The sequence below is a fragment of the Crassostrea angulata genome, chromosome 5 (genome assembly GCF_025612915.1).
Source record: "Crassostrea angulata isolate pt1a10 chromosome 5, ASM2561291v2, whole genome shotgun sequence".
Classification (NCBI taxonomy): Eukaryota; Metazoa; Mollusca; class Bivalvia; order Ostreida; family Ostreidae; genus Magallana; species Magallana angulata.
In genome coordinates this window covers 54,897,901-54,922,354 of record NC_069115.1, presented here as the reverse complement: position 1 = coordinate 54,922,354, position 24,454 = coordinate 54,897,901, and the positions used below count along the sequence as shown (strand labels likewise).

The 24,454-nt window shown below is 33.1% G+C and overlaps 1 protein-coding gene across 1 annotated transcript; it reads right to left on the bottom strand.

The window, feature by feature from the left end:
• Positions 1–1,112: 1,112 nt before the first annotated feature.
• Positions 1,113–24,454, bottom strand: LOC128183327 (coiled-coil alpha-helical rod protein 1-like). Its single transcript, XM_052852289.1, has 19 exons — positions 24,362–24,454; positions 18,946–19,084; positions 18,688–18,724; positions 18,074–18,501; positions 17,763–17,898; positions 17,491–17,598; positions 17,261–17,313; positions 17,017–17,104; positions 16,782–16,892; positions 16,480–16,586; positions 15,613–15,725; positions 13,858–13,948; positions 11,901–12,019; positions 11,473–11,543; positions 10,745–10,862; positions 10,553–10,654; positions 7,824–7,975; positions 3,305–3,458; positions 1,113–1,443 (listed from the first exon to the last, which is right to left on the bottom strand). Exons 1-19 carry the CDS (start codon positions 24,411–24,413, stop codon positions 1,349–1,351), a joined length of 2,274 nt encoding a protein of 757 aa, XP_052708249.1. The 5' UTR covers positions 24,414–24,454; the 3' UTR covers positions 1,113–1,348.

Genomic DNA, 24,454 nt, shown 5'->3' with positions numbered 1-24,454 from the left:
TATAGGAATAAACAGAGTAAATCTTTGAAAATCTTCTTCTCAGAAACTAATTAGCCAGGAAAGCTGAAACTTGTGTGAAAGCATCCTCAGGTAGTGTAGATTCAAAGTTGTGAAAATCATGATCCCCAGGGGTAGGGTGGGGCCACAATGGGGGGGGGGGTCAAAGTTTATCAAAGGAATATATTGGGTAAATCTTTAAAAATCTTCTCAGAAACTAATCAGCCAGATGATTCTTAATAATTGTTAAGACTTTGGCCCCAGGATAATTCTTTGGCCTCACGAGAAGATTCAGAGTTTGATGTACGTTTATATTCCATATTTAAACTATTGTTAAGGATCTTTTTGAGAACTGCAATACTCAACATATGATATGACTATAAAATCATCCTGTTAGAAAAGGGACTAATGATTATAAACATAAGAATATCCAGGGAAAAATGGATTTAATTTATACAGGATCTACATGTATTGTTGTACATTGTCCAGATAGTTTGTATTATGACTCCATTAAGCTGATTTTATCAAACCTATTGGTCCTCAGGTGAACGATGTGGCACGTGGGCCTCTTTTTTCAAAAAGTTTTTGTCAACAAATTATTAAAGGAGAAAATTTATAAATTGAAGACTCTTCACGTTGTATTCAAATACATGTTGAACTTTGATACCCTCCTTGGGTCCAAAACTTGGTTCAATTGTCACGACATAACAATTGCACAAATTTAAAGTTATTTATAGTTTTGATAAAAAGTACGTCACATTATGCAAGTACCCAATGTTCCCCTAAAAGCAAATGAAAAGTGTAATGAATTGGTGAATTGAGATAGTGGAAAAGGATAAAGAGATTTTGCTTTCTCTTTCGAATGGTGTCTAGCTGCCTATCTGTCGGATAACCGAATAACCTTAATGTCTGTCAATTCATATTTTCCCGTAGCGTTACAAGTGCCACATCAAAATATTAACAACAAAATCAAAGAAATAAAAACCACAATGAATTTTCATTTTCCTTTAAAGAAAAAGCGATAATTAATGTTTGTCCCTCAAAAAATAATCAATATAATTATACTAATGATACAAGTGATTATATGATCCTGAGATAGAGCTGACCGTACTAGAGAAAATATAAAGTCCATCACAACATAAATAACCTGTTGCGTTATAAAACACACGTTATTCTAGGGAGTCTTACTACGCGACAAGGAAAATCTCGAAACTAACGGGGGCAGAAATTAGGTTTGATTGCTTAGAAAGTTTCAAGGATTCCCTCTGCCACCTGGGACTTTCCTCCTATCGATCAGATTATCATGTCAGATGGTATCACAGTCTAAAGACAGGAGCCAAAATCTGGCCTTTCAAATGTCAGAGTCAGAATCGGAGGAATTCTCTCGCAGCACCGTGGTAGTTAACACCTTCAAATCCTCCAAGACCGCTGCTATAGGCTCGGCTTCTGCAAAGAAGTAGGGCGGTATCGTTACATCACAAAGCCCGCAGTTATTTTCTTTAACAAAGTATCATGTCATTGCTTTTATTATTTTTCTTTTGTTTTTGTTTAAGAGGGTATAAAACGATTTAGTATTTGACTTCAATGATCTGTTGATATCAAAAGAAAGATATCCTGAATTCAATTTACACATACATGTACATTCAAAGATGGTCTTGCCTTTCCTAAAACGATTATTGAATTTTCTTTTGTCTTATGCAACATGTATGCAAAAAAAATCCCAGCCATTGTTAGGGTTGACTAAATCTTTACATGTACAAGGTAAAACTAAATGTAAAGGGTGGGAGGAAACATTAGATAAAAAATTGAATTTAAGGGGGCTTGGTTACGATTTTGGTCAAATTCTATTTTATTTTCTATTTACAGTGTTTGTAATGCTTTCGAAATGTATATTTTTTATCAATCAAAAATAGAGTGTCATTCGTATTGTTGTAAGCAAGCTCACAATTCATGCAAATGTAAACAAGGCTCGTTCCTGTTTTTGTTTACATTGGTTCAATATACCAGAAACAGTTCTTTTTTCAAGCTAATTTCTCGCTCTGCTAATTCCTTTTAAGCATAGTTGATTAGTTCCTAGCGTTTATCACATAAATATTAGGTCTTAAACTTCAACTTTCACTTCAATATTAAACATAAACAAAAACGTGACGTAAGCTTTGCTTACATGACAAAGAATTGTGAGCTCTGCATCTCGTTTATAACACGACAACTCACGTTTAGATTTTGATTGACTATTAGACATGTCTTACTAAAGCATTATAAACATTAAAACGGGGTAAAATTTATACCAAAATCGTGCTCATGTCCCTTTAAAATAAAAAAAAAAATACATAGACTAGCAAATAAACAACATCTAAAGCTGCAAAATACATGAAGATCGGATTGTGTACTCTATCAGAATTTATTAGTACTCTATCAGAAATTAGAAAGCGCAATTTTAAAGGGTTGAGAATCCTGGAAAATCAGCCATGTATTGTAGGGTCGGAAATATACAAATGTTTACTCAAAGTTTACATTTTTCCTTTAATTTAAATCCGATACATGCTAGTCAATAAAAACAATCTACTACCAATGCCGTTTATACGTAAATATATGAACTTGTAGGGCTCACCTTTAAGAAAACCTTGCATGTACAAAAGTAAAAAATGAACGACTGTAGATAAAAGGTTCCTGTGGTATTTTTCAATCAAAGCTGTCTTTGTCGCAATCAGGCAATGTCGTACTATGTGGGGCACAACACTTCCTCATTAGCAATTCATCTTAAGAAATAATGTACCATTTTACAATTTCAAATTTCTCTGTCAATTACGCCACTATTGGGTAGATGGGATAGGAGTACCAAGGGCACTTTGCTGCTAGAGTTTGCGTTTATTTGATATTTCCGAACTTTTTGGCATAAAATAGTGTGTTAAAGAATCGCAAACAGTATGTCTTTGAATGTATTATCACTTTCGCAGATATACTTCAAAATTGTCAATTACTAGGTGTCAGGACAAGTCTGCAATGCTTCCTAGCAGAAGACAGCCATATTATATGCCGATCACTTGGGAATTATGCTACCGAAGCCGTACATAATTATGCAAACCTTATTTCCATATTACAACAAAACATTCGCATTTGTGTCATATTTCCGTAAATAGAGCAATAAACAAGAAAAGCACAACAGAAAGAAGGCCTAAATGCACGAAGATAGCAATGAATTAAACACATGCAAAAGGTAAACTAATTTCACAATAAACATAAGGGTATGCGTTCCTTATGGGGCCTTATTACAACTGCATATAAATCATTCATAAGGTATAGATACCATTTTCTTCCTCTTCTTCTCTATCTGTTGGCATAAGTTTGGTAATGGTGTCGACTTTTGTAAACTGGCTGTTGACATTTACTTCCGGTAGTTGGGCAACCTCTGACCGCCCTGCTCTAAGTTTACCCAACAAACCTTCCTGTCTCAAAGTGGCCTGTAATTAAATCAATGCCGTCAGCATCTTAAGTAAAGACAGATTAGTTAGTTCAAAGTTTTAGAGAGTCTTTTGCATGCCTGATCACCAAAATTGCTCATTATTTTAGAAAAGGTGCCTTAAAGAAGCTATTAAACAAATACGCGTCGCTATAAACGAATCTAGCGTAATGGCCATCTAACCAAAATAACAGAAGAGAGGCGACACAACTTCTCATTAATATATTCATTAACCTTTGAAAATAATTAAGGGGATAATTCTTATTATCTAGACAATACATCTCCGTAGCTTCTGGGATGTCAAAGAACAAAAGATACCTTCCGTTGATCTCTGGCGGGAAAACCTTGAGCTTTCTCTATTTCAGCCAGTAGTACTGACTGGTAGTCATTCATCATACTGTTTGATAACTATGCATCGTAGTAATCTAAACGTTTGATCGAATTCATTATGCAAATCTACACCAAGTACAGAAAAGCTTAGACTGTCATCATTTTAAAGTTGTATCCGACTCTCTCTGGGGTTACAATAATATCATGATGTTTGGCCAAAGGAAAGGAAAAATTGGTGCTTCATCTATCTTTAGAACTAACGAGGAGTGTCTTTTCAACCTAATATCTATAGAGTTGGATTATTTTTTAAAACAATGCCTATTTTTACAAGCTCTAATATTTCATCATTACTCTGCTTAACAAAACCGGGGTTTTTTTTTCAACCAAGATACTTTTATCAGAACTAGGTTAAACAATTTATCAAAAACGTTGATAAATTTTCTGATGATTAAAATTAAATTTAGAACATACTAGTATATTAAAAACTATGGGTGTGACATTGGTTAGTTAATCGGATCACGTCTAAAAATCATGACACACTTTCATTGACATTTCTAGGCAACAATTTGCTATTATTTTATATTACATGTGAGAGAAAGTCCTCAGATGAAGGTCGCACAACCGCTACCGTGGGTTCATTTTAATTCCCGATATTATGTAAGGTAATAACATGCAAGAGAATTTCAATATAATCAAAATTTAACTTCTTATTTTCATTCTTTCTTTTTTCGGGGAGATTTTATCCATGACAAAATTTGACAAACACGATGTATTTTTTTTTTACTTTTATGCTCTAAAGGCTTATTTTTCATTGTGTGATATTGAAGTCCAACTCACAGTATTAACATCAATCGATACTTGGTATTAAATTTATATTTCATTTCCTCGCCATCTATAGTGTCATTGCATTGACAAAAGATTCCGAAAAGATGTAAGGAACACCTTCATATTCTCACTCATTTCCTTTCGAGCAAAACATATAATAAAATAGAACTATTGATCGATTTAAAGCAACAGCTACATGTATGATCTTGAAGTCATGAGTTTGAACAACTGGTGTTTTTACATTTTTAGTTCTAAAAATTCTAAATTCGTTTTATTGTCATAAACTGTATTATTTCGGAGGTTTAAAAAGGTCATTTTATTTTAAATATGACGCACTGATATCTCACAGGTGTCCCATATCACTTTAAAATAATATATGACCACGGGTTTTTTTTAACATCTGAAATGGTTTTCCAAGCAAAATGACAACCGTTGTGGCTTTAATTGTTCACCACTTAACTTGATGAAGAATAACTTTCTTTCATATCAAGAAAAAAGTTTGCAAACAAACAGCATCTACTATTCAGATTCTTTGATTAAGATTCGCCAAAACCTTAATCAATACATTTTACCGCTAGTATACAAGATCAATGGTGTGAAAAGGGTATATTAATATCTCTCTTGGTTCATATAAATCTGTGTAACAGTGTTAATTGGTCTTCAAATGGCATCCATCAACTACACTGTACATTAAATGATATACAATCCTCAGCTATAGAATAATTATGTCTTGTTTAAGTATTCGATGTAATATGGCCTAGATGTTTAATTTGAACAAAGTGCTCAAGTTTGAAGGCAAGAGTGCCCTTTTTTTTTAATTGATAGCTCACCTGAAAATAAGCAAAATATCAGGACAATGTACTAGAGTTGATCCTGTATTAAAAATATTCAAATCTTTCCACAGATATTCTTATCTTAAACTTTGGCTTCTTTTGCAACAGGGTGATTTTGTAGTCATATCACATCATTACTTTTGCAGTTCTAAAGAAAATCTTAAACAGGTGTTTTATATACTAAATAAACCTACATCAAACTTTGAACCCCTTGCTGGGTCCAAAATTTGTTCAGGGACCAGTAACTGAACAATTTAAAAGAAACAGCAATATGTCAAAATACCATTTTTAGTACATCATACAGAAATATATTATAACATTTGAGTTTATGAAAATTATTTAACAGTTTTTTCCTATGTATAATTGGATATCCAGATGTCGCTCCAACCTTCCCCTGTAAATTTTGATCTAAGGTTGCATTTACTTAAGTTATAGCTTCTCTGATTTTTAGAGGAAGACCTTTTACACATTCTTTTCAATATATTTCTATGTAAAAACATTGTTGCCCCATCCTACCCCCAGGGATCATTATTTGAATTTACTTGAATCTACACTACCAGAGGATGCACTCACAAAGGATACAGCTTTTCTGGCCAAATGTTTTCTTTAAAAAAACGGGGGGGGGGGGGGTCTTTTAATATTGTCTCTATACTACTTGAGAATGCACTAACAAGGAACACAGCCTTTCTGGTCGAAAGCTTTATTTTTTTTAAAAATTTTTTATTCATAAATTCCTTTGTAGACATTCGGCACCCCCCCCCCCCCTCCAAGGTGGACCCACCCTACATAATGTAATTGTAATTTGAACGATCTGGAATCTACACCACCTGAGGATGCGTCCACACAAGTTGTAGCTTTTCTAGACGATTGATTTAGATTTTTTTTTCTCTATATACTCCTTTGTAAAAAATTAAACCCTTCTTTGAGGCCCAATCCTAACCTGGGGAATCATGGTTTAAATCTACACTACTATCTTACAGACACATTTCACATGGGCAGTGTTGATGCTTCCACACAAGTTTCAGCTTTTTTAGTTAATTGATTTTGAGGAGAATATTTTTTTTAAAAATACCAACAAATGTTCAATAATTCATCTCCTTTAAAAGAGAGCACTGCCCTTCGGTTTAACAAAATTGAATCTCCTTAATCCAATAATGCTGTATGTCAACTTTGTTTGAAATTGGCCCAGTGATTCTGGTGAAGGAATAAAAATGCAAAAAAGTTTACAGACGGGTGGAGAAACAGAGAGATGGACAGAGAGACTGATGCAGGACACATAGTGATAAAAAAATCACTTTCAGCTCAGGTGAGCTAAAAAGTGGATAATATTCATTCTCATAATGCATAATGATCTTTCAACCCCCATTTCTGCACAGGTCACATCATAAAAAATAACAATGAAGTGCTAAAGGCTATCAGAAATCCTTGAATGTGTTTTTCACCAATCCAAATAAACCACATTTATTGATGAATACTATCCTCAGAGATAGATGGCTCCAGATATAATGAGGCATTATGATGTCACCTCTACTGTTAAACTGCATTTTCTAATCTTCCTGGTTCTAACCAAATGCAGGAATTACCTTGCTAGCTGTCACTATTTGCAGAACACGACCACTGACAACTAGCACCTTAGGTTGAGATTTCCCGTAATTTCCTAAACATGCTTACCATTTTATGAAAGGTTGCAATTCCTTTATCAATCATGCCTAAATGTATTATTTAATACTTTCATAACCTTTTTTATGCTAAACATGAAGTTCAGATAAATCCCATGTTTATGACACTTGGCCATCTCAGAACTCAAGGCGAAAAGTTCTGAAACTCAGGTTTATGACATACTCATTTGCTAAATTATGAATGTGATTGAAAAGTTGCATCTTTCAAGGGCATGTTCTACAGGAAAATTTAATAGTCATTCTTTCTTGTTTATATTAAACTTTTTTGATATTTATCAGCTTTAACACTAAGAGTGGTGTCGATTACAGATTTACTGAGAATATGTCAACTGCTACCAAAAAAAAATCACATTCAATTGCATTTTCTTCATCAAATGCCCATGTAACAAATATCAACATATAAGCAAAAAGTTCTTAAAATATCCACTAACCCTCCTATACATTGCTTTTAAAGCTTATTATATATAAATCTAATGAAGAAAAACATTCTACATATAGAGATCACCAATCAATAAACTACATGAACTTGAATCTTAATTGTTGAAAATTAAGTTGTTTTTCTGTATTGAATTAAAGATAATGTAATGTTAATGTAGTGAGCTTTTTTGATACAGTATTAACTAAGAGGTTTAATTTGCCCTTGTTTCATTGTTGAATATCTCCATACATGTATGCTTCACTCAAAACTCTCAAAGTTACCATCATAAGGTTGCGTTCCTTCTCCAGCGATTTTAACTGCTCTTGTAGGGTTGTGAGTTGTCTGACATAGTGGTGCTCCATTGTCTGGAAGTTTTCTGTCATTCGTTCCTTATCTCTTACCATCTGTCTCTCCTGCTGCCTCAAGGCGACAACTAAACAAGCCACATCATTAATCAATTAATTCAGCAATAATCACATAGCACTTTGAAACGGATCAAAAACCAAAATTAAAACATGCATACTCAATTTAAAAAGTCTTCGTTGTTCCAAATTTTAAGACAAAGATTGTAGAAGTACCCTCATCATAATACAAGGAAATTATCATCTGTGGACTAAGTTTAGTCAATTTTGGTCATGTAGGTTTTTTTTTAATTCTAGTTAGATATCTTACTTTCTCCAAAAAAGGTTAAAAAATGACTTGAAATTTTCCCACTGTAATTTTCTTCAGTTAAACTGGTTTAATATTATTATTTTGTTGCCTATTTTAGTGTTTACTATATGCATATATGTGAGATGCAAACAATAAAGTCCAGGGAAACTCTATTGCATTTTTGCTTTGACTAAGAACATTTAGCTGAGCTTGTATATATAGTCTTTTTGGTGAATGGTTATTAGAACATAAAGCTAATTTAGAGATTGAACCGGCTTAAACCATTGCAAATACAGTGTACTTTTAGCTATTATTTCTAATGAAATTATTATCACACTGATTAAGTAAGAGTAACAACTGGTTAATTAGATCTGGTGTCGATTTGTGGTATCAATTTAATTTGTGTATTGTATAAAGCACCAACTCCATTTGAAAAATTGTTCTCACCATAGGCTTGACAATGCTAACCACAGATAAAATCATTAAAAGTGTAGTTTATAGTACAGCAGATTTACAACGTTACAGTAATTATCTGCAGCGACATGAATGGAACCCTGAAGGACTATATATACAAACTCATATTACTGGAGACTCCTACTCAAGCTGCATTACTCAGAGAGCAATCGCAGGGCAATTGCTGATATACATGTATCTATGTTGAATTACGACATCAGATTTCCCCTAGCATTGTTTTCAGAATCCTGCAGATAAAACCAACGATTCCCTTGTAATTATAGAATATTTTATCTTCTGCCATTTGTAAATAATGCCTTATATTCTATTAACACTTTTTATCATCAATAGAAAACATGTATCGTCCCGGTCATCAATTTTTAAAAGTGCTGTTTCATTATATAATGATAGAGGATAAAGGAAGTGTTTAAGAGAGGAAAAATACGGTCTGACATCAGCCTAAATTATTGAATTCCGGGTCACGGACACTTAAAGGCAATCTATCATTTTGAATGGCATAAAGTTATGAGGGCAAAGAAAACTACATGAGTTTTGTACAAACAACATCAAATGCTATAAATTTTCCAACAATTTGAAATCAACATGGCCAACCAAGTAAGGAGGGGGAAAAAGTGCAATCAAAAATAGCTTCAAAACTGGGTTAATTTGCCTCATAACTCAAACTATCATTTTATGCTCTGGTCCATTCAGAGATGAAATTTTGACATTGCCTTTAAGTATTAATTTCATGAATACCGGTAACTAATAGCCAAGTACAAACTTGTTAGTACAATTATGGCTTAATCTACTTCCACAGATAATAAGTACTATTATTGTAAATACATAGCAGATGGACAAAAGCTGTATAACCTTAACATTAATGATGATACTCCTGAAACCTACACCTATTTTTATGACTTCAGTTGTTGTTTCGGAGAATTGATAGAAAATCAAAATGTTGAAAGATACGTTAACACAGCAATATTTTTATGTACCAGCATAAAAGTATTTGTTTATGAGATAAAAATTATTCAACGATTTAAGAGATTGTAAAATTTGACAAATATCAATCCACTTCGTCAAATATTTAAAACAATCACAATACATTTAGAAACTACATTCTTGTGTGTTATCTAAATGGTACAGGGGTTGTGTACCTTACATTTTTTTTTTACAAAAAAGGAAATAGACTCATTTCTTTAATATCTTTCTAATTTCTATTTGTTATCTAACCATTACAAAGATTGGTTGATTACGTTTTTGGAAATTTCTATAGTTTATGTTTAATTTTCTAAAACCTTAATCATTGCTTGATACTCAGGTCAAAACAGTTTTTTAACAAAAATTAATAATATGTACTTAATGGAAAACAAAGATGCAAATGAATACATTCACAATAGTATATTGAGGATCAGAAGCATCTTTTTGGGGTAAAAAAATAAGTCTAACTGATGAACCATGCATATAAAGATTTATTGCTTACAATTTCTACCAGCGTGTCACCGCTATATGCTATATTGGATCCTGTCCTTGACTGTTAAAGTTGAATTGATAGGAAAAAAGCTTCTACCGTTAGATAGTTAAAACTATATAACTGTTTAAATTTTGGAAGCCGAATATATGTGGATTGTAAATGTTTGCAGGGATGGAATATTTCAGATTCTCTTGCTTGTAAAAACATGAAGACTGTGGTTTCATTATTAGATGAGGATGTTTATTTGAGGATGAAGGTTGCTCTTCAAATTCTATGAAAATTCACAAGAAATTATGTCTCACACAAATTTCATATGAATTTCACTTAAACCTTCATGGAAATTTCTCATGAAGCTCTTTTCATGTAAATTTTACGAGGCACAATTAACCATGGTATGACTCCTCAATCACCCCTGTCCACAATTATTCTAACCTGATTTTGTGTGTTCTCGTTTTGCGTCACTCAGTTTTCTATCATATTCAGCCAACTGCTCTCTGAATTCCGCCTCTATTTCTTCCCTCTGTTCCCCCATTACTGAAACCAGGAGAATTAAATTATAACTGGCACCTCTGATATACAGACAAAATCAATCTCCACCCAGACAACAGACTCTGATGTACTGACCTTGTTCCAGTCCAACTTCCCTCTTTGCCAGCTCCGTTTTCAGATGATCAATGGATTCATACGACTCCTCGAGGTCTCCCTCTAGCTTCTCAGACAGTTCCTCCAAACTGGCACATTTCTGGAGGATACAGAAACAAGGCATAGTAACTTTTGTCTGGTTTGTGACAGATTAAGTTATGATTTGTGACTGTGGGAGTTTGAAAGAAGCCCTCTTCAAACAGCCAGGTCATGACCACAAATAAATGCCAGTGAGGCAGTTCAGCAGTCACTAATTAGTTTTTAATAGCTAGATATCAATATATTATTAATGTTTCCTTTAATGTCAAAGGAACCAGTTAATAATTAGTTTGTCAAACAAAATTAGATTACAACAATTGATTTCAATAGAACATTTGAAGTTTATGCCTGAACTGAGTTTTATATATTGTGAACAACACATCACTTAACATACATAGGGTTGAGGACCCTGGGATACTTTCTTCTCAATAAATTGCTACTGTACAATAATGGGAAAAAATATTTGAAACCAATATTTAATGAATATTGAAATTTTACATATCTTTATAATACACTGTAATAATTATGTCCTCAATTTTTATGCCATTTACCACTTCTTATCAAATGTTTTGCTAAAATATGAATGCATGGCGCACCTAGCATGATGTTGAATAAAAAAAACTAATAGGTCACCTGAGTGACTGGTGACTTCATTTTCAGAAGAAACCTACCTGGGATTTTTCTTGAAGCACCTGCTCCAAATCCTCCACTGTCTTTCTGAGATTTCTATTCTCTTCCCCACCTTAATGAATAATAACAAATTCTGGAAGCTATTTCTGTTTATCAGTTAAGTTTACATTTAAAATTTCATTGACTAACAAAAAGGATTGCTTAAGGATGCTTTGTGCAAAGTTTAATTGAAATTGGTCCGATCCAGAACATGATTGGGAATCAAATTGTAACTCATAACTCTGTATTTTCAATCATTTTGCAATTATTCTTCTTTCTTTATGCACTTGCACACAACGAGCCTCGATCAATGAACCTGAATCAGCATGCATCTATCATCCTCCAGCACTGCTTGTTAGCTCTTGCTGTTCTGTGTACTACATTGTTTTACAGGTACAGTGTATAACTAAAGGGGACATTTGAATCTTACATTTGACGGTGGCAGCCTCCAGCCGCTCGCTCCAACTCTCAGCGTCCTGTTTTAACTGGGCAGCCAGTTTGTCGCGCTCCTTTGTCACATGCTCAAGTTCAGAAGATATGTAGGACACACTGTAAATTGAAAATCAATGCTCCTATTCAATCAAAATGCAATTTCTGTAGGAAGCTGCAATACTAGAATGAGGAAAATTTTATGGACACATCAAATGATATATTTAATTGCTTGAACTTTTTTTCTAACAGTTTTATTAACATTTGCAAACAGCTTTCTTATGAATGAAGTGTGCACTGTTTTAGGGGTCAAGAGGTAATTTTCCTGATGTCACAATAATCATTGCAAAGACTTATATGTAGCCTGAAAACAGTATTTTCATAATTATAAAAGACACAACCTTCTCAAGATATATAAATAGTAATGTTAAAATCTTTACTAAAATATAATAAAAATTTGGTTGATACATGATCAAAACTTCTGAAAAGCTCTTCTGGCATCACAAGATTTAATTACATGATCAGCCAAGTTCATATCCTGAGGATTATGTTAGATCAATAGCAAAAAATAGTGAGTGGTTAATGCTCATCAATAACAACAGCAGTGTAATGATTTTTCACCTATTGGTATTTAACAAAATTTTTTTTTACTCTATTCGCAATTCAATAGGAAATTCTTACTTTGATATAAACCACAGTTTCATTTGCATCATTGATTACCTGGTATTGTAACATTCTTGTTCAGTTTTATAAGTAATGAGCTAGGTTTACTCAATGCTATACCTTAAAGATTGCCTCTGACAAATTACAGTACCGATCAGACCCAACCTAACTGAAAGTAAACCCCAACTAAACCCTGGATTTACTTTCGGGGTTTACTCTGGGGGTACTCCAGGTTTACAAGAATGGACCAAGAGTAAACCAAAAGTAAACCCAGAGTGGACACAAAGAGTAATCCCCTATCAGATGTATATTCCTGAAAGAATACACTACATGTGTATTTGGAATATACAAGAGGCAGGAATGACAAGTGATATGACGGTAAGATGAAAGACGGTTCTGCTTCACACTTCAGAGCATAAAATGATCCCCAAAAACAAACCCTGAGTAAACCAAAAGTAAACCCCAATTAGACCCTTTGTAAATGCACAGTGGGCGCAAATTTTCAAAAAGCAGACCCAGAGTAAACTCCGAGAGTAAACCTGGAGTTTAGTTGGGGTCTGCTCTGGTGATTGGTTGGATCTGATCTGTACTCTACTTTTTTTTCATACAGATGGTCAATAACAAAATAAAGATTACAGCGTGGCCGGCACAATATAGCAATTCAATGTAATTCTTTCTTATATGTACTGTCAAACCTCACCAGGTTTCATTGAGGTTTTAACAATCTCATCATACAGAAGCAGCAAGGTTGGGACTTTCAAGTCATATCAACAATTTATCAGTGATTGAAGGACCTAAGGTCAGCTGCTAACTTTACTTAATTCAATACAGAAGATTTTGGTCTTCGGCAAAACAAAACACTTATCAGATTTGTATTGTCAAGGGAAATATATCTCGTTGTCAGTGCGCAGAAAGCAAGGCAAAACCACACATTTTATAGGCTTTAATAACCCTGAAGTTCCACATGTGGTCAGTAATAAACCTAATAACAAGCAATGATCGACACAGTAGGTAGGATATATATTACCACTCTTTCAAAGCATTACTTTTTTGTTGTCATCAAAAATTTATCATCAAATGCTTTGATTCAGTTTATGTTTAATTAAAAACGTATGTCTCCATGCATCAAATTCCTTCCTTCTTTCAAGTCCTTTAAAATTGGCCATGCACCCTCATTAATTGAGGTCTGTCAGACTCTGTCCTTCCATGCAGCCCTTGTTCAATAAACTTAATAACTGCATTAAAAGTACAGTCTGCTTGGTTTTATTTCTAGCCCTCAGAAAGGTCTGACGTACCTCTCAAGATTGCCTTGACCTCCTGGGACATTGACTCTATCATCATCTTCTGGCTTTAATTTCTTCATGGCCTCATTCCGTGCATAAATTCCTAACAAAATTCAAATAAAGTTTTATCTACGGCATAACATGTGATTAAGCTCTGAATACAGTTTTGCACTGAAGGGGTGCAGATCTTCCTATTGTACTACGGGAATTTGCCTATAACGCTGTGTTGTGGTTATTACAGAGAAAACATAATGAATACTCAACATTTGTTATAATGAGAATCATTTAAATTGTTATGATAATATCTGAAAGTGGGTCAAGAAAACATAATCGGGTTAGTTATGATGAATATCCTGGCTGTTTTGATAATAACAATGTACCTATTAACACATTCCAGTAACTTTTTGAAAATCTGTTTGTGCGAATGTACGTCACACATTGTTGGCTATTGAACATCACCACATAAAATATGATATTGAATAAACCCTGAGGCTGATATGAAAAGTCTTGTTTGCAATTTTGGAAATTTATTATCATATTTGACCTTAATTCTTCATCTTGAACCTTTTAAAGAAAAGGGATTCAAGATTATATATTCATTTTTTTTTCAGTAACCTTAATCCAAATACATAACCTAAACCCTTAATTAAGGACCCTCCGTATAAATTAGATATAATGGTACTTTTGAGTACTTTTGAGTAGTTACACCGATCTGTTATTTAATGTAAGCAATGAAGGAATTAACCTCAATCTACAGTGTATGTTATATAAACTTGTATCAATTAAAATACTCAGAAATTTAGAATAGAGAAATCAAATTTTTGAATACTTACTATACATAAAACCATACAACATACCACAAAAGAAATTTTTCAGTGCATATAAATTACTTATTCAGGCATTTTACTTTAAAAATTGATTGAAAAGGAAGGGAAAGTACATCTTTATTCAATATTGTAACTTTAATATCACAATTAGTACAACTTAGATTTTAATTTGTCTTTGACAAAGTGTGAAGAAATTTTACAGGGTTTCAAGAGTAATAAAAAACAGAATTAGAGAGTACCCTTATCACAAACCTTGTATGGTATTACCATGATAGTATCTCTTAATTTTGTTAAAACACTCTAATATTTCTTGTACAATTTCAAATTTGTAATGCACATAATGGAATTATCAAAGACAATACGAGGTCATTTCAATAAATAATTTTTCACTAGACATTTATCAATTATCAACTGAAGTCTGGTACTAGTATTTTTATAATTGTGCATATTGTATGTATAATCACTACTCTAATTGATCAAAAATACATGTACTTTGAAATCTACCAAAAGAAAACATTTATGACAATTTTCAAACAATTACAAAATCTTTAATCAATGCTTATTATTACTCAGCACAATCACTCTTTTTCTGTGTTTAGAATGATGAGTAATATTTTTGTATATTGAAAAGGTTTTTTATGCAAAAATCCAAGGGTGTATTCGTTTGGTCGATTAGAGCTGCAAAGTAATCCTAATTTGACCATTTACAGTATGGAGATCTCCAGTAGATCTCAACTACCTACTTTCCAAATAGCAAGTAGACTCTGGAGGAATCCTGGACCATTTCTGGAGTAACCGATACATATAGCAAATGAATACACCCCAAGTTGCTCTGACCCAACGAATATATCCCAAGTTTCTCTGACCATTCAAAATGCCGATGGTGATGAGCGGAAAATGCTCCTATGTTAAATCCATATATTCTCAATATGATGCTCACCTTGTAAAACCTCTATCCTACTACTGGCAAAGCTGATTCTCTGACCGTACGCTTTCAGAGATCCAAGAATGCTCTGAAGGACTCCAAGGTTTCCTTCAAACTTGCTGCTGATGCTGGCAGGAAATATCATCATTTTAAATCATTTATTTATTCTAAATGAGTATTATTTAATAGGTATGTCATTTTCGCTCAAAAAGACTAGTCAATTAATTAGGGGCTTTAGTTGAGCAATAGTCAAGTACTTGTTGATGATACTTTATTCAATATCAAAAGGTATTTTTTATTTACACAACCGTTAGCAAATGTCTTGCATGCATTATCCTTTTTCTTGTGACCACCACACATAATTGAAATACATATATCATCTACAGGAATCAAACCTCTCTTAAATAGTAATTGAACTGATATTTAACATTTTAAAAAAAGCATCTAATTGGTCTCTCATACTATATGTAGTTATATGCCTAAGTATTTTTTTTCAAAACAATTATAATGTGATCATTCAGCAAATATATTAGCCACTAAAAAATACACCAGGGGCCCTAATGGAATAGACTTTAAGTTATAGATAAAAAATGCAGAGAAAAGGCAGTTGACAGTTAGCTGTCATTTACAGAATTCCATAATTCTTAACTAAAAAACTGATGACTTAAGAAAATATTAAATGGTTTGATATTTTTTTTTTACTTTATAATGAGAAAATAACTATGAAAATTTTGTTTCAATAATCAGTGGAACTGAGTGATAGTCGACTACTCAAGTACTTGTTGACATCCCTTGCATTATTCATTAAAATTTCTTTTAATTCAAGAATATATGACTAATGTTTGTTGGTTTAGACCCATCTGGCTGAATTTGAGTGCATACCTGTGTGAAAACTGGGACAGCAGATCCACGGAGTCCGTACTCTCCTGTAGTCTGTCATCAAGACTCAGCGCCATCTGCTGGGCTTGGAACACTTCCTGTTGTAGTTGCTGTAAACAGCGAACAACAAAATTTCAATTTCTAAATAATTCAAAGCCATAAATTAATATAATTTATAAAAAATAAATTACAGTACATTTCTATTGATACCATTTTAGTTCATAGTGTATATGGTACTTCCAGCTAGGAAGACAAATTATCTAAACATTAACAAGTAGCACTGGATGAGTCTGAGATGTACCAACCTTGTTGTTATTTTTCTCCATGTCTAGCTGAGCCTGTCTGTCTGACAGTGAGTGGGTCAGCACAGTTATCTGGTTATTGGCCGATGTCAGCTCATTTTTTAAATCATTGACCTGGATGGTTAAAAGACATAGTATATTACAAGTCTCTCTCTCTCTCTCTCTCTCTCTCTCTCTCTCTCTCTCTCTCTCTCTCCTCTCTCTCTCTCCTTAATCTAATTTTTAATTTTTCACTCACCTTCTCTAACCAGTTCTGTTCATCTTTTCTTTGTACAATGGATGCTGACTTTTGCTGAACAAGCAGTTCATATACTTTTTCTCGCCATCTAAGTAAAAAGATATAATTTAGTTATTATTATCAATTAAATGTACAAGTCAAAGGCTGTACAAAGGGAAATAACTCTTGAAATATTTTTTTCAGAGATTCCGTCATCGAAATCAATATTCATTTCCATGCTTACTCAAATTGAATTATACAATACCTTGTTAGAAGTATACTTTCTTGCTTTGTCTTATCCATTTTCTCTTTGTTGGTCTGTAATTGGAAAACGAAACAAAAAGATTATCATTATGTGTGTACTGACACAAGTAATTCTTCTGCCTAGAGCAGTCTTCTTACTGATGTTAATGCACAGTAACATATAGTTGGCATTTAAAAAATGTAACCAATTCTGTAGGTTTTTGGCTATCCAATGTATCTGCAGTTACCTACCCTGGACAACTCCTGCTCTTGAAGGTTTTGAATTTCTTTCATGGAGTTTAACCGGATGTTCAGCAGTTGTAGATTAGACTGACAGTTTTCACGATCTATCTCAGATATCTGAAATCATTAACAAAAAATTTGTTTCACACATTCATATCATGTGGCTTGTTAAAGGAAGATTTAAGAAGTTCGAGAGAAGACATGAAACCAACATTGCTATTGCAAAATAAATTAAAATAGTTGTTTGCTATATTGCATGGTAAAGTATCTGCTAGTCAGACCTTGAGTCTATTTTCAAGAGTCTCCTTCTCTTTCCTCCATATTTCTACTGGTCGGGGAATAGTTTCAGATTCTCCAATGTAATTCTTCAACTGCACAATCTGTTTTGTTTGGTTCTCCAGAGTCTGGGTTTTTGATCTAAGAACCACAAGAGCACATGATAAACATGCCTACACAATACCTTGTCTTAGCATTTGTATATTGCCTCTAATGAATTAATGTAAAAATGAACTAATTGCATATTTCTAATACTATTCAAATCGTAAATTAACTGGATGATATCATTAACTAGGAACTCGACATGTCTATTCACCTGACTTCAGCTTCCAGCTCTTCAACTCTCCTCGACAACCTTTCCTGCATCTCTTTCAACTGGCCTTCAACCTCCTCTGACCTTGACTTTGACCTTGACAGGGTCAAGGACAACTCATCTCTCAATCCCTGAATAATTTGCTCTAATTCCTCCGTCTGTTGCTGGTGATCGTAACTGAGTTTGTTGATTTCCATGTCGTATCGATCCTCCTGGGCCTTTAATTCTGCCGCTAGTTCAGCCGACCGTTGTACGTGCTGGCGTTCTTTGTATGTGTGCTGTTTCTCCAGGTCTAGCAGCTCTTCTTTGTGTCGAGACTTTAGAGTTTGAATTTCTTTCTTTAAATCTGATATCTCACTGCTTTGTTTGATTATCTCATCAATGTATTTTCTCTCATCATCTTTAGTAATATCCTCTCGGACTCTATGTTCCTATTGTTTCCATGGATACAAGATACTAGACAAATTACGTTTATTTTATACAATTTGGTTAAAAAACAAGGCCTTAACTGTACTACAGCAAGTATTTATGTCTCTCTTTATCAAAACACAATAAAATAAAATTCTAGTAAAATGAAATAGTTGGGGAAGTTTAGTAAAGATTTAAAAGGAGCTCACATATTGTGGAATAAATTGAGGCGTGGATCTCTTCTCCCTGTAATATAAATTTTTTAAAAAACATGAAAATATATTGAAATATATACTTTTATATAAACTTTTAAAACAAACTATTTTGTTTTCCTTTAAAATATCTATTAATAACTGGCATAGATAACAGTTATCAGAGGACAATAAATGAAAAGTTTAACTATTTCTGAATCAGTTTTCATTAAAATCATATCATCTATGACAGAGGACAGTAAAGGCAGTATGTACCTAAGCTGTTGGTTTTCTAGTTTCAGCTGCATGACTTCACTGGTTGCTCTGGCCAGCTCCTTCCATGCAGCATCCTCAGTGTGTGTCTCAAATGCCGAGGGAGGAAGTAGATCAACTTTATCATGGTCTGTGTATACCTCTAAAATACATACACATTTTGCATATATATTTAGATATGTATAAAAGTTCAAGAACAATTATAGCAAAATAGTCTGATATTAACTCATACCGAAAATGTCCTCACTGTTTAAGCAAGTCTTTTGACGAAGAAACAAAGTTCAAAACACTAAACTTTATAATTTCAAATGTGGGTTGATCTACAAGTTAAATATATAAGCAATTATTATATAATATAAAATGGAGTGGAACTCCATGGGACTGTGAATATAACCCTGGTCACTCAGTCTCACGTTAGGGATGATACCACAAGGCCAAAAGATCAAAAGCAGTAGGGTATGTAAGTAACCACCCCACAACCTACTGTCAAATCAATAGATTTCGTGGCATTCATGGGTACTACTCAGCCACAAATGAACATCCTTCACAATTAACAAATTAGGGTCATAAAATCATATTTCCATTTGTAGGTATTCGAAAATACAGGTACATGAAATTACGTCCCCATCAACCAATAAAATTTCAGCCATCCAAAATAAATGGGCCCCCACAAATTTTAATGATATCACGTTATTCCACGACACATGCACAAGTCAAATACATGTTCATGTTCTTAAATTCAAATGACTTCTTTTCAGAATCCCTGATTATTCCAGGAGGCACAGACCTGTGTCAGCTTTGGGAAGCTTGATGCTGATTAATGCACAGAAGTGCATGTTGATGTTATCTTTCAAATGACTTTATGGGGACAAAACATAAAAAAATTATCGCTAACATTCAAAGAACGCACAAACAGGATAAACTGTTGGAATTACCCAATGTTAAGGTAAGAAATGTCATCTGAAGTAATTTTATTTGAATGATGATTAAGCTGCAAATCTAAATAAGGCAAGAAACACTGTTACACAGATTATAATGCTAAAACTGCAAAAGCCCCCATAGTTAGGGCATAATTTTCAAACATGAATTACATGTATGGAAAACTGTTCAAAGATTCTTTAAATGTGTCATTCCAAAATAACAAGCTGTCGGAGCTGAATTTCTACAGGGATAAGTTACCAAGAGTTATACTCTCCTCAAACAAATAGCAGAACTTTTTACAGCAATAATCATGATAATCATTAGATTCCTTTTAAAGAATAGCATAAAAGAGTTTAATTTACATGTGATTTGATAGGAAACAATTCAGCTATCATCTGATAAGATAATCAAAATAAAGAACTACCAGTAGGTACAATTTCAGACATATTTTGCCCTGTTTTAGAGTGAATTTTAAAAATATCACGAAAAATTGAAATGTAACGTTTTTTTACACAAAAATACCCATAATTTAAGAATCTATAAATAGTTACGTGATTAGACTTTTACAAGGTTAATTGTGACGTCATAAACAGTGCATTGTCCCGTAATTTTCATAAAACTGAGCAGAAGACACAAGTTCCTTGGTGGTTTTTTTAATATAAAAATTTGTCCGCAGCCGTCACCCACGATGAAACTCATATTATAACGCTATCATGTGATATCACATAAAATATATCAATTTTGATGTGGGCAACGGCTGCGGACACATTTTCCTCTTCAAAAATAACTATCATGATGAGAAAATGTGCCATTTTTCATCATTTTTGGCTTAATCTTAGAAATAGGGTGATTTCACCATGCATCGGACACCTTTGGATTTTTCCCTTTGTTCACGCATCAAATATCGTCCAAATATAAATAAAACTTGTTTTAAAAGTTGCAGGTTTTCCCCTTGCTTAATTATTGAAGAAAAAATTGTGAAATTGTTAAAAATGTAGAAAATAAAGCAAATTAATGAAGCGTTGAACTATTTCACCATGGATCGGACAATATTTACCAAGCATCGGACAGCTATAGCAGTACAGTAGAGATTAAAAATAACAACATTTTCTGGTTTTAATGCAAAAATACAAAGGTTCGGAAATATTAATTTATTCAATTGCAATTCATATTTCTTTTAATGTAAGTCCTTAAATCTACATATAGGAATTTAGACTAGTGCTTCTGTTTAAAGGAATATTTATCATAAGGGGTTCTTTATCGTGCCAGCTCCTACAGGAACTTTGGACTAAAAAGGGTTTGTCCGTAAAACTCGATTTTTAAGTGGTTTGAGGAAAATGTTTGTATCAATTATTTTTTAAATTTATATTTTACTTCACATTTAAAGTATATCACAAGGAATGTGCACATAATATCCATATTATAAGAGAAAATCATGCAGTGAAAACTGTCCGATGCATGGTTAACTTTTGTCCGATCCATGGTGAAATGAACATATGGTGCAATAATGACCTTGACATTAATTGTTCAAATTTCTTGGACTTATTTTAATCCAATTTTGTTTCAAAACTTACTTCTTTCTAATTATTTTAGGCAGAGAGTGCATTTTCACTAATTCACAATCAAACGCACAACATTCAAATAATGCTTTAGTGTAAAATCTTCGTAACTAAATTTTCAATAATGGCGTATTTGATGTCATTTTACGATGTCTATATTGCTATTTCTTTGACAATGTGACTGTCTAATTCTTAATAATGATAAAGTTCATTTGTTCTAATTCAGGAATATACGAAACAACACATGAGCGCATGCACATTTATTTGTATATTTATAAACAAAGTTGTCCGATCCAAGGTATGTGTCCGATGCATGGTTAAATCACCCTATGCCAAAATGTCTAAGTCATGATTATTTTTTGAAACAAGATAAAGTTTTTAACCTGGTGCTTTATATACACACATGTTTAAGATGGTATAATTATGTGTATTTATGAGATATAAACAACTTTTGAATTTTAGGGCAAATATTGAAAGAAACTGTACTTTCTTCTTTATTTTGATGTATTAACAAGCGTCTATACTCTGTCCCAAGATATCATTGATTCACCTTTTGCTGAATCATGTTAATTACTCAGTTATCATAAATACCTCAGGGTTCAAATTGCAAATATTTCTCCTTTTTAATCCCCCTAAATCTAGCATGTCAGATTTCAATACTCTGCGAAATATAAGGAGTTTACAGGGATTTTGCATAACAACAGACCCCCATGATAACCTTGAAAAATTGTGTGTGTGACATATTACGAGTGACTTCTGAATGGAGAAAAGATGTCAACATTTCCCATTATAAATCTCCAAAAGAATTTTTTTTTGAGTCTTGGTAAAATGGGTAGGCAAACCCGGGCTGGGGCAAAATAAAAGCCGGGGCAGATCGATATTTTTCAATTTTCTTTGCTAAAAATTAACCAATCTCATTGAAATTTTCAGGATATGTTACCAATCGATATAACTGTATTCGCCGTAAATATTTCTGCACAACATTGTATATTAAGAAATTTATCGAAGATTTTTGATTTCCAAGTTGGTAAAATGGGTAGGCAAACCCGGGTCGACATTTTACGGTTTTGTGGACTTATTTAAGACAAAACTGAACATTTCATGATTAATTTCGGTAAAACATATGGAATACTAATAAGAAATAGCCATTTAATGAACGGAAAATAATTATCCTTCGATTAATAACAGTTTTTAAGAAAAACCGGGTCACTAAAACCGGATCCGATCACCCGGGACAAACTTAATAATTCCGTAATAGTTGCGTGTTTATGTTATCCCACATGGATTTTATTTATGTTTTACTAATGTTACTTTTCATTACAATAATTCACATAATTGAATAAAGATCACAGATACTGTGCCTTGCTTTAATATTATTTTTTAATCACACATAAGCCCAAATGTAAGCTGCTTGATCAATTAATTACTGATTCATCTCATTATGATAATTAGCTAACAGAAATGTGCAGGTGTAACAAACCCAGGTGACAGTTTCCTATTTAACTGTCCCCAGTGTGCATCAGCCTCTCACTCCTAGGGAGATCTACATGTAGCTAGCTCCAAGTAGTTTTTTATTTCTATTTTAATATTAGTGCTTGAAAGATTATTGTATTTATTAATGTTGTTTTTTATAGGCAAACTGAGTCTGGGCCCTGGTAGAGCGCCGTGGTTATCACGATAAGAACAGCACTTGCTTACAAACAAAAACAAAAAAACAAAAAAAACCCAGCATGCTTATTCGTTCATATTATCACAGCTCTTTTAAATAATTAGTGCTATATAAAATTTACAAAAAGCAAAATTAAATAAAATAAAAAATAGTGATTTTCATATTTTCTTTAAATATTTATTAAAAGTTAAAATTAATGTGTAACACCAAACATTACTTACCTTTTCAATTTAATAAATTAGGCTCTAATGAGGATACCTCCTTGTGGTTAGAGCTGGGCAACATCACAATATTTGTGATAGCTAACATCCTCATAATTTCGGAATTTTTAAGTTTGTCCCGGGTGATCGGATCCAGTTTTAGTGACTCGGTTTTTCTTAAAAACTGTTATTAATCGAAGAATAATTATTTTCCGTTCAATAAATGAGTATTTCTTATAAGTATTTCATATGTTTTACCGGAATTAAACGTGAAATGTTCAGTTTTGTCTTAAATAAGTCCACAAAACCGTAAAATGTCGACCCGGGTTTGCCTACCCATTTTACCAACTTGGAAATCAAACATCGTCGATAAATTTCTTAATATACAATGTTGTGCTAAAATATTTACAGCGAATACAGTTAATTCGATTGTTGACATATCCTGAAAATTGCAATGAGATTGGTTGATTATTAATAAAGAAAATTAAAAAATATCAATCTGCCCCGGCTTTTATTTTGCCCCGGCCCGGGTTTGCCTACCCATTTTACCAAGACTCTTTTTTTTTGTTACTGTGAGTTTTTTCGAGGGAAAAATAATGTGTCAATGAAGTTATCTTGGATATTTTCCCATTTCTATTTCAATTGCACATTTAAACAGGTATGTGTATTTTCATTAAAATCGTCAAAATGTGCTGCATAAATATCTTTGGACAGACTATATGATAAAGAGGCATTGGTGTTCCACTATTTGTTGTTTTAAGATAACAACTGATTAATTCACATGAAAAGCCTAGATTGGACTCATTCTCTACGAAAAGCTTTTTCAATAATAAATTCGAAGATTCCCAGTGAACAATCATTAATCTTCTTTTTTCTTTTTGAGTCGCAAGTTGATATGGTAAACAATTGTTGAGGAAATTCTGGATGCAAACAGCTTCAAACATGTTCAATCTTGAATAAAGTGTTATCAAAATTATCCTAATGAATGATAAAATCTTGACAAACTCTGCATAAGCTACACTTTGAATTCTCATTTAAAAAGCATACAATTGGTATGTGAAAATATGTACCTTTCTTTTTCCCAGCAGCGAAGTCTGACGGAGAGTTCAATTTTGACGCCATTTGTTGACTAGTTCTTCGCAAATAACTGAACTGGTTTTATA